The sequence below is a fragment of the Gavialis gangeticus genome, unplaced genomic scaffold (assembly GCF_001723915.1).
Source record: "Gavialis gangeticus isolate Ggan-Ray unplaced genomic scaffold, GavGan_comp1, whole genome shotgun sequence".
In the NCBI taxonomy this organism is placed as follows: Eukaryota; Metazoa; Chordata; order Crocodylia; family Gavialidae; genus Gavialis; species Gavialis gangeticus.
This window is the reverse complement of record NW_017728980.1, coordinates 1,439,236-1,450,783: the sequence shown is the minus strand read 5'-3', so window position 1 is coordinate 1,450,783 and position 11,548 is coordinate 1,439,236. Positions and strand designations below refer to the sequence as shown.

General features: G+C 45.8%; 1 protein-coding gene across 1 annotated transcript in view; it reads right to left on the bottom strand.

Annotated features, from left to right (window-relative positions):
* The window catches only part of DCPS (decapping enzyme, scavenger), a 94,537-nt gene that overhangs the window by 24,680 nt on the left and 58,309 nt on the right, over positions 1-11,548 (bottom strand). Inside the window, exons 3-4 of the mRNA XM_019509019.1 lie at positions 8,324-8,469; positions 648-761 (exon numbers count right to left, since the gene is read on the bottom strand). Coding sequence (XP_019364564.1) covers positions 648-761; positions 8,324-8,469 — 260 coding nt within the window. The remainder of the gene's footprint in view (positions 1-647; positions 762-8,323; positions 8,470-11,548) is intronic.

Below are 11,548 nucleotides of genomic sequence, written 5' to 3'. Positions count from 1 at the left end.
GGAATGCTATTAAAAAAAAAAAAAACTCTCCTAAATATAGTATTACAGACCAGATGAAAATCTATGGACTTCCGAATATGAAAAAAGGGCAGCCACTCTAGTAAAGGGTTAAGCAAGCTACCTACAAGGTGATAATATTATGATGACAACTTTAAGGCAAGTGATGCACAGTTAAACATTTGAAGGAGAAGGAAAATTAATTGGGTCAATTAAAAAGGACAGTGTGTTTGATTTATGCCTAAAAGTTTTAGGTTTACAAAAATGAAGTTTTACAAAAATTTAAAACAACAGAAATTCGTCCAGGACAAACACGTAATTTTGTCTGGTTTTAAACATGACCTGGCAGTATCAGCACCAAGGTAGGAAAGCTAGAAAATAAACTTGGCTAGTAAGTCACTAACAAAATTGGAACCAACCAGTGCGTCTGCTGTGTCCATGCTTAATAAACTGTAAGAAGTGTTACACTGTGTTAATGGTGTGTACCCAAACTGAGTGCTCATGGGGAAAAAGGTTAATCCAATTTTTCAAACTTTTGGTTGTAAGTGTCTCAAGAGTTGTTATTAATGTAAAAATATTACTTCTTTCATGTTACTTTAAAGTAAGTGGTGTCACTTTAAGACAAAGAATCAAGTGAGTGGCTAACCAACCTGTTTTTGATTCCATTTAAAATCTGGAATGAGAACAAAGCCATTGCAAGGATCAGGGTTTTCATGGATTACCCGATCAGCCTCAGCCTTCTTCTCCAGGATATTATATACCCACTGAAAGAGAAAAACCCAATCATTAAAAGCAGCAAAAAGCCAAAATACTGCACCTTTACACTAACCTCTTAAATTACTTCCAATCTACCACTAGTGGAAAATACAGGAACTATACTTGGATTTATAAAGAGCTAAATTATTTTATGGTCAGCAACATTTGCAGTCAATTATCTGTAAAATAATCAAATATTATGCTCCAGAGTATCGTGATCATCACAGGTGAAAAATACCTTCCTGACCCCATTTATAACACTGCACAATTGGCTGGCTGAATTAAGAGAGAATTTTTCTTTCCTTTGATGTGCTAAGTATTGGCCACAGCTGGAGATGGGATATTGAAATTAGATGGTCTAATCCAGTACAGCAGTTGCTACATTCAGGTGTAACAGAATCCATAAAGAATTATCCCTGGCAGGACCCTTCTGTCCTATGAAACAGACACTGCTGAAACGTGGCTGTTCAATAAGGCTGGGTAGCAAGCTCCCCAAAGGTATTAAATCTGACTACGGTCTTTGTAACAGTGGGACTTCTGAATATAACTTGAGTACACCTCAACATAAATTACTATTAACAAGACTGCCAGTCACCAGGAAACATATCACGTGGTACAACATGGCTGGCTCTTGCCAGTCTAGCTATCCAAAGTTATCTGATAACCAGGTTAAAAACAATCAAGGGTGCTTGCAGGCATACCCCCCCACAACAGTGTTTTACATTAAACTCGGCATGTTATTGCGCTGACGCACGTGCCCAGAACAGGCAGCATGCTACTTCAACCCAGTTCACCTGACAGATCTGGTGCTTTAGCAGGGGTTTGTTGGTGCTTTTATCTAATAGTTGATTGAATCAGCTTTACCTAAAAGTGTCAAAAAGCCCTGCTGAAGCAACTGAGCTTTACAGATGCTCCAGAGCCAGGCTGAAGTAATGTGCTGCTTCTTCCAGTAAAGAGCGTTTTGGGTTTGTTTGTTTTAAACATCTGCAACCAGCCAAAGTGCATAAGCCCTAGCTTTAAACAAGTTTGTTCACAGACTCAATCAAACAGTTGTAACCCATTCTGTCTTCCTTCATGTGAAGCAGCCATGCGATAAGTAGAGCTAGTTTCATGGGGAAGAGCAGACTCCCTTAACATGGGGAACCTGTGATCAATGTTTTATGCTGCATCCATTCCCATTCATTCCACTTTAAGGACCTTTGCAGTCTGGCACTTGGACATTTCCTCTGGGTGACTTGCTAAATCACTCCAGTGGTTTTGCTTGTACTTGACACCTTTCATAAAACTTAACATGGAAAAAGAGCTTTAAATGGATGGACACTGGGCCCAGGAGCTTTAAATGGATGGAAACTGGGACACTGGGCTCATCACAGCACTGGACAGTTGCACACAATGGGACTCTACTCTCGGGAGCAGAAATAGGTAAAGACACAGGGGCCCACCACTGTTTTAGGCCCTCTAAAGCTACAGGCAGAATGTATGGCAGGATGGCACCTTAGAGAATAACTGACATGAGAGGCATGAGCTTTCATAGGCAACAGCATCTGACAACTCTGTCAGCATCTGATGAAGTGGTTGTTGCCTATGAAAACTCATATCTCTCTGAACCAGTTAGTCTCTAAGGTGCCACCCTGCCCTGCCTTCTGCCTAACTTTGGACTAACAGTTAACTACCACTCAGCAGTCACAGGAAATTTAGCATGTCGAGACAGAATGGCACCTACCTGAGCTCTGGCAGGCAAACTGCACCTCAATAAGCCAAGGGGTTAATTCCACGGTCAAAATATTCTGAGTGCATTTGCAAAAAGTTTCTCCACAGCTATGTCAGGGCACCCATGTCTTTTTTTTTTTTTTTATTTCCCAAGGACACATCTCAGATACCAGAAGAGATGATAACTTAGGTCTTAAAATGCCTTTCAGACAGGATTATAGACCACCTGATAGGGCACGGGGACATGAAGAGGTTATCTCTAGGCAAGCCAGAGAGTAACTTTACAGCTAGCTCTGCAACTGAGACCTAGGTACCTGCTCTTCCCTAGCAGTAAATGTGAGGTAGATTGTCCCACCTTCATAGACAGGTAAGGCATTTTGCATATACTGTGAATAAGAGTGTGCATTATGTTCACAGCTTAACCCCTCAGCCATCTTCTAAGCAGAAATCAAGGCACTGCCTGCACTTTATAAAAGGAGGAACTGAGAAGTCAGCACCACATAGGCAAAGCACTCTAGTCTGGACCCTCCAACCTGCTTTAACCACAGCAAGTCAATGGCAGACCTGACTACAGAAGCCAGTAATCTCAACAACCCCCAGTCACCAGTTCTAACAGCCACGCTGTAGGTTAGAGCAGTGGCGAGCCAGTCCTATCCTGCTGTTGCACTATGCTCTTTCAATCACTCTGCCACCTGCCTACAGTACTCTGATGCAATGGTGAGACAGACCTATTAGATCAAGCCCTTTCACTGCTGATAAATCAGCATGACAGAAGACATTGGCCTTCAGATACTGGGCCCTTCCCACTATAAGTGTCAAGCAACACTGCCTTTAGAGCAAGCTGGGTACTGCTCACGTGCATTGCAGAACTGAGGACAGAACAGAGTGCTGCCTGCTTGCTGGGGGGCTTTCTAAGGTACCTTTTCACACCACTACACTATGTTCTCCTGGTAAAGCTTCCTGGGTTCAAGCTTATAAATCTCCCAGAGCCTCAGATGAAGAGCAAAGGATTTTGTTATATTTGGAGCCTTTTACTTAGAAACCTAGAAAGGTTTCTAAGCTGTCAAGGGAAGCTAGATCAGTTCCCCATCACTGATGTCCAAAATGACATCCCAAAGAATTTAAAGGCCTCAATTTTAGGAATACCACTGGCTTAGGTTTCAAATAAGTTGCTGCAAATATTTCCTGGGAGACTCTGGCGATTAACTTCAAGTAGAAGGTGCTTTACCTCCTGTCCCATTTCTCTGTCCCATTTCAAGACTTGTTTCTATCACTTTGAAACCTCAAATATTTCCTCCCAGTCAATGTCCTACCGTATTTGGAACCAGGATGGTTCCACCTGACCTAGAAAGGAACTGTACTTAGCCGTATTAGTCTGAAGTCAAGTAAAAGGCAAGGTGTGTGTATATCTAATAAATATATCTGTATAGATGCATCCATTTAGCTATTTATTTTGGTTAGTCTGTAAGCTGCAAATCTACCTTACCTTCTACAACAGGGGAATCCTACATGCTTTTAAATTAAAGAACCTTCTGTCTGAAAGGATCGAGACTGAGGTAGAGAACAGGGTGTCATTTGCAAGATGGACATTAAGGTTTTCTTCACCCTTCCCTCCCTTCTGCTCTACTGATTTCAAGACGAGGAAACAGAGAAAGAGGGACTAGAACATCAAAGCTCAGAGGGGTTGGGTATATCAGAAGACTTTGCTGGTGGATGTCTCCTAGCTTACCCAAAACAGACACCTCTGATGGCCTTTGTTAATATGCTTTCCTAGGCGGATGACTACAAACTCTAGCAGGCCACACAGAGTTGCATACTGAAATACACAGAGAGGGCTATTCTAGTAACTTGCAGAGGAAGCTGCCAGGACCACGAGCCCTATAGTCTTCAGAGCAAAGACGTGAAAAAAAATGTTTGAGTAGGCTGCTGTCATTTTCTAAGGCAAATACTATTTTTGCTTTTTCACAGCTAATAAGTGCCTGTTGTAAGTTATTGGTGCTGTAGCCTGACTGCTGGCAGGAGAGCGACAAAAAATGGAGCAAATAAAAGGATACAAGTGTGGGGAGTAATTGAAAGCAGACTGCAGCCTGCAAAGTGGCCTCCATCACTAGATGCAGAAAACATGTTGAGCAATCAGAAAAACAAACAGCAAACTCCATCCTTAACTGCTTCAGCACTGCCTTGGGCAGCAGATAAGTGGAGGCAAATGCTCTTGGCTGCTCTGAGTAATAAGTACATCAGTACTAGAGCTCTGATATTGCAATGGGGCAGAAGCACCTTCAAGAAACACATGTTAGTTTTAACTGCCTCAGGAAAGCCTCAGCTCCAGTCACACAAAAGAACATGCACCACCCTTATCAAGGATCGACAGGAACCACCCTTATCAGGGTCCAGAGGCAACACCATGAAACAGAGCACGTGGAACTGTAGCAAACAACAGTGAAGAGGGCTGGGAACCGTTTGAATTGTGCGCCAGTTTTAATTTTTATAACAGTTGATGTACAGATTAGCCACGTCAATAATAATCATTTCTAATGTGCTGTGTACCAATCTATGGAAACATTAACTGAATTATTGAGTCAACATTATATTTTCTGAATAATTTTGCTCCTCCTTTTGTGCAAGACTTGGTCCCAACAGACAAGAGAAATATTCCCTACCCTGCAAAGCAGGGAAATATGACAATGAGTGGAGTTGTTCAGTCAGCTGGCACATAAGAAAGGAGACAAATCCACTCCCCCTGGCAAAAGAAGTCTAATACAATTTTGGCGAAACCAAAACCATCCAAAACAGAGGGTTTACGGACAATCAGGACAGCAGTCATCTTCTTTAGTGACTATCTCCCAGTCCAGGAGAGTTTTCCATATGGAATATTCAAATTGCAAATTAGAAACTGAAGCAACTTAGAAATGAGAGGAATCATAATTGTATCACATCTTTCTTGCTGAAGGATTGAAAAAACTTTACAGAAATTATACCACTAGCATGCAGCAGCCCCTCTCCCACGCGGTGTGGAGGGCAACAGGAACACAGTATGGGGCAAGCTGTCCAACAGGAGGTCTGCGCAGAGACCTGGACAAGTCATTACAGCAAGCCCAGATTTTCATAATGAAAGCTTTGCGAGGTCACAGCATCCAGCCAGAGCTTGCAGGTGCTGCTTATGGGCTCATCTAAAAGATCCTGGCAACAAACTGTAGAGAACTTATCTGTATGGTAGTTCAATCTGTTCCAGTCATGGATTAAGACCCCAATCATACTACAAACCATACAAACTTTGAACATGGACTATTCCTACCCCAAAGAGCCTGCAAGCTGAGTGGAAGACAAGTAACAGGTAAATACAGACAAATGGGTGTACCAATAAGACAAAACTGATCAGCAGGACTAGCAGTGAAGTATTTTTGAGAGGCACCCCAGGAAAGGAAGACTTAATGAGGGACTTGGAAGAGGACAACAAAGTGGCCCTTCATATGTTTCCAAAGAGCCCCTGCCATGTCTGAAGGGCAGCATGGGAGACGGCATGAAAACCTTGTTTGAAAATTCACTGAACAGAAAATGAAGGCTGGTATTACTGGCAAAGACGTGAGTCTCTCTTGAGCGATAAGAAGCGATAGATAGATGGGGACAGGCTGGGAAACGGCTTTGGAAGCCAAGGCAAGGTGTTTGTATTTGGTATGATGGAGAATGGGAAAGCCAGTGGATAAAGGCAAAGGAAGGAATGACAGGGCAAAGGCAATGACTAAAGAAAATTGATATTACAGCAGTATTTTGGATGGATAGAGACTTGGGCAAGAGACTGGCTTTGTCAGCACCTGAGAGGAGGGTGCTCTGTAACTGAGATGCAAAAGGAGGAAGCCTCACCAAGGATTTCTAGCTGTCTGCATGGATGACAAAGGCTATTCCTTAATCTTATGCAGGAAGAATCAGAAATTACACATAACCTGAGTGTGAGGTTCTAAGATCAGGGGTCAGCAACCCCCGGCATGTCCGCCAAACATGGCACATAAGGCCAGTTTGCTCAGCACGATACTGCCAGCCTGGGCTCTAGGCAGCTGCTGCTAGCTAGGAGCCCAGGCTGCTTCTAACTGGTGGCTGGGAGGCTGCAAGCAGGTACCATGGCTGGCAGCAGCTACCTCAGAGCCTGGGTCAGCTGCAGCCACGAGGCTGCAAATGGCCTTGTGTGCCATACTCAGCAAACATGCCCGGCCCTGGCCCCTGGGGAGGCAGCAGGTGCTGGTGATGTTTCCCATCATGCTGCCCTCCCCGCCACTTCTGCAGAGCAGCGTGTGAAACCCGGTGTGGCAGAGAGGTGCACGAAAGCTGCCTGCCTCTCTGAGCTCCACGCTGCCTTGGCCACACTTCCCTTGCAGGAGGGGGCAGCAGCGAGGGGCACAACCCTGCACTGCTGCCTGTGCTACCCTCGTGCATACAGGGCACCTGGGTCCCTGGCCCCATAGTCTGTGCATGATGTGCCAGGGCTATCACTGAATTGATGTTTGTGAACAAGGCTGCTCAGGAAGAAGGTACAGAGGAAAAAGAGGAAGGGGCCAAAGAGGGCCTACAGGCTGTGAAAACTATGAGTGATATGGAAAACACAAAAAACAATAAGCGGGAGTGATTAGAGATGCAGGACAAGAACTAGGAAACAACTGAGTCAGGAAGAGTGGGAGGAAGTGCACAGAGGCAGATAAGTCAGTTTACTGAAGCTGAGAACACTTGGATTTAAACTTTTGATGAAGGCCATCTGATATGAGAGAACTCCCCATGAATAAGCAGTACAAGGTGAGGAAGATGGCAGAGTGCCAGAGCCCTGCTTCTGTACCTAAAGCTCCTGAAAACCCAGAGCTTCGTATAGATTTCTTGGTTAACAATCTTTTGTTTTCTGGTTGGCTGGACAAACATGATGGAACAGCTGTAACATTAACTTAATCTCCCTGTAACTGCAGTTTTAGACAACTCTACATGATCCTTTCAGCACAGTTAGGAACATGGAAAGAAAGAAGAGAGGTTGTTGGGAGAGGGGTGAGTGGCTGTGCATATACATAAATTTCATTAGACAGAAGGCAGGGTAGATTTGCACCTTTTTAGCTAATCTAAAGCGCAACCCTACCCTGCCACCTGTCTGACTTTAGAATAACAGGGCAATCTACCTCTCTCTCTTCAAATCAGAGACAACTACCACAGCAGGAACACCCTACTTATTTTTTTGTTTGGACTGGTTGGATTTTCCAATGTTTGAAGAGCAGAAAACCTGCACTTCAAACTCCTGCGGGTACCAAATTTCTTCCTCTGTTAAAGCCAGCTGCTCCAAGCCTGTTTAAATGCAACAGCCACTTTCACACAACACAAAGCTTAGGGTGCTAGGCCACTGTCAAAAAAGTCTCTTTTTACCTCTCAGTCCAGATGGAACAGTGAAATGTAGATCGGGGTGTCAAATTCATTTGGTCCCACATGCGGTATTGGGACTGGAGGGCTCCTTGTGGGCCCAGCTAGGATGCACCTCTGGCCACGGGGTGGGGGAACAACGGCCGCATTAACACGCACAGATGCTTGAGAGACTGTGTTGGCTCAGGGTACTGCAGGCGTTAACATTGCTGATTACCTCACTGCTGATGAAAGTCTTCAGTGGGGATCCATACCTGAGATTCTGGTAGCAGGGTGGAACAATGGTTGCATTAACCCAGGCAGTTACCTTTGCTGCTGCACTGGCTCAGGGATCAGAAGGGGTTAATACTGGCTGCCACTGAAATCCCAAGCCCTCCAGGAGTTACACAGGCCAGGGGACACTGCTCTACAGGCTGCATGCTTGAAACTCCTGCTCTAGAAGAGACTGAGATGCATTAAGGATGAGTAACCATACCTGGATGCTGAAGCTCTGAGACTGGATAAACGGCAGCGTAATGTTTTTGTAATCCTCCCCAGTCTCGCGGATGAGATGCACTTCTTGGCGCAGATATTTCTGAAGGTGTTTCTCTGTGGCAGGGTATATCACTGTGGTTTTTATCTCTGGAAATAAACATGTTTTCTGTATTATAATCAGAGATTAAATCAAAGTTACCTCCCTCTGTCACTGATAAATTGTTTCTCACTTTTAATCAGCATCATGCTAATAGGTTTCAGAAGTTACCTCTAAAGAAGTAGGTGAATTGGCATAAAAATCAAAGGAAAACTTCATACCCTAGAGCTCATATTGCTTCTTTGCAGCAAGAAAGGCTCATGCAGCTGCAGATGCTAAAAGTAATCAGCTGATAAAATATCAGAAGGAATGATTCCAGTTAAGGGTGGAATGGAACACGCCAGTGAAAGTATTTTTTTCACACTTGCTTTCCAGCAGCTCTGACAGCAGCAGCCTGGTCTGTCTCCAAGGGAAGGGCTCTCAAATGGTCACCAATTAGAAGGATAAATACAAAGGTGCTGAACAAAAAACAGATGTGCCAAAAGGAAAACAAAGCCAAGTCCCAAAAGACATGGATACACACCCAGCTGATGGGCTGTACAAGCTCATTTTTCCTTCAAGATAGATTGAGCTTGGGTGTTTCCTGGTAAAAAACACTCATAGGAAACCCTGGAGGTGAAAAGACCAGTTGTGCAAGAGATGGGGTGGAGAGAGGTTACAGTAGCAGAATGGGATTACAGCAGGGGTGGGCAAAATATGGCTTATGAAGGGATTTTGTCCGGCCCGTGGAAAGACCCTTGGTCCCACCCAGCCCGGGCGCAAAGGGCAGCCCAGGTCAGGATGCCTGACAGCGCTAGAAACATCTGCCAAGAAACAGGCAACTGCTAGCTTTTGAGCTCCAGCTCCAGCACCAAGGTGGCTGCTCCTGCTGGCCTGTCCCAGCACCTGGAGGGAGCATTGGTGCCCGACAGTCTGCAGGGTGGGACCCTGTGTCAGGCACCTCAGGACAGGAGCCCAGCAGCAACTGGCTGCATTTGCAGAACTGCTGCTCCCAGTCGTCCAGACTGCAAGGAGTCTCCAGTCTCCAGCATGGCCCCCATTGTGCAACTCCCGCCCAGCACTTTTCACCTGATGTGCCCCATGTAGCCATGCCGGGCCTGCTCTCTCCCTCCCCATGGCACAGGGCCTCAGCTGCTCCCCGCCTGGGTAGCTGCTCTGCTGCTTCCCGAGTCCAAACCTGAAGCCAAGCTCCCATTTCCACTCAGCCCTTTGTTGCCATCCCTGGCTGCATCCAGCTGTGCTCAGGGCTACTGCTTAAGTCTCTCACCTGGCACTGTTCAGACTAGGCTAATGCTCAGCTGCGCACAGCACTGGGAGTCGAGGCGTCTGCAGAAAGAGCAGAGGCCCTGCTGGGATTGCAGAGCTGGGGGGGAGCCCTTGCATTCCACTAGCTTTGGGGGGGGGGGGCCTTCAGCTCCCAACGCCTGGTCCCATCAGCCATGAAGCCACCACTTAGGGCTCCTATACACATGGACGGAGCCTACTCCGACGCAAGCAGATCCAGTTTGCTGGAAGGAGGAAATTAACACACTCCAGCAGACTCTAGTGTCACGTGCATAAGCATTCCTGCACAGGAAAATGGCAGCAGGGCACTTTGAACTAAAGCTTGTGGAACGTCAAGTGAGCTTTAGTTCAAAGCACCCTGCTCCCATTTTTTCAGCATGGGGACACTGGTACGCGTGACAACTGGGCACTTTTAATTAGCATGGCTCACTAATTCTCTACTCGGCACTAGTGAGACCACAGCTGGAGTACTGCATCCAGTTCTGGGCTTTAACAAGGACATGGACAAGCTTGAGAGAGTCCAAAGAAGACCACCTGTATGATCAGTCTTAAAAGGCAAGTCATACGAGGAAAGGCTGAGGGACTGGGACTCTTCAGCCTGAAGAAAAGAAAGCTGAGAGGGGACCTGGTAGCAGTTTACCATTACACTAGGGGAGGACATCAAGGGCTCGGTGAACAACTGTTCACCAGGGCACCCGAGGGGAAAAGCGGGAGTAATGGCCACAAACTCCTGGAAGACCGATTCAGGCTCAACATTAGGAAAGACTTCTTCATAGTCAGGGTGTCCAGACTGTGGAATAAGCTCCCTCCAGAGCTGGTGCAGTCACCTACCCTGGAAATCTTCAAGAGGAGACAGGACAGTCACCTTGCTGGGGTCACCTGACCCCCAGTTATCTTTCCTGCTTGGTGCAGGGGGCTGGAACTGATGAACTTCTGAGGTCCCTTCTGGCCTTACAAACTATGAATCTATGAGCACAGCAGCAGGACAAGTTGACGGTGCATATTCCCCACACATCATCCCCCCCTATGACCCCAGACCTCCTCCATCGGGAACAAGAGAAAGGTAGGGGCTCAAATGCCAGAAATTCCTGAGTTTTCTGGACTGAAGGGGGAAAGCAGAGACTGCAGGACAAGATTTACCACTTATGTTGCAGCCTTGACCCTCCTAATCTAAGCATAGCCAGGCTACACTCCTGAAGAGAGGGATGTTTTGAGCAGTTCTGACATGGGCTGCCATACTGCAGAACCAGCCGATATTCTTGCTAGGTCAGTGGCTCCTAAATAGTCACCTTAAGACTCTGACTGTACCAGCAGTTCTGCAGGCCCTCTCGTTAGGTTAATGAGAGCCCCTTTGCTCTCTGCTTACTGTTCAACAGACCTCCCTATGGCCCAGCAGTGGAATCTGGATTTCATATTCACCCCAGACACCAGCTTACAACTGGCTTAAAAAAAAGTAAACCAGAAATCAGTGAACAGACTTTAAATTAGAGAAAGAAAACCTAAGTGGTGGTCCTGGGAGTTGGATGCATTTGTTACTACTTCTGTCATTCTAAAGCAATTTCACATTCACTGAGAAATGCCCCAACCTCCTCTGTGAGCTAATCAATACATGGCTGGGGAAGGTGTGTAGGAAAATTTGAGTGACTTGCAATGAGCTTCTTTCACCTTCAAGTTCAGGAACCATTTAGAAAACTAAGCCAGAGTGAGTTTTAGTAGGGCTTAGCTTAAACCAGGACCTGGAGTAATGCTCAGGCATTCCTATGAGAAGATGCAGAATTCAAGATTTCATTTCATTTTCAAGGGAAAATGAGCTGCTCCTCTGGTAGAACTGGGCCCTAATTTGGA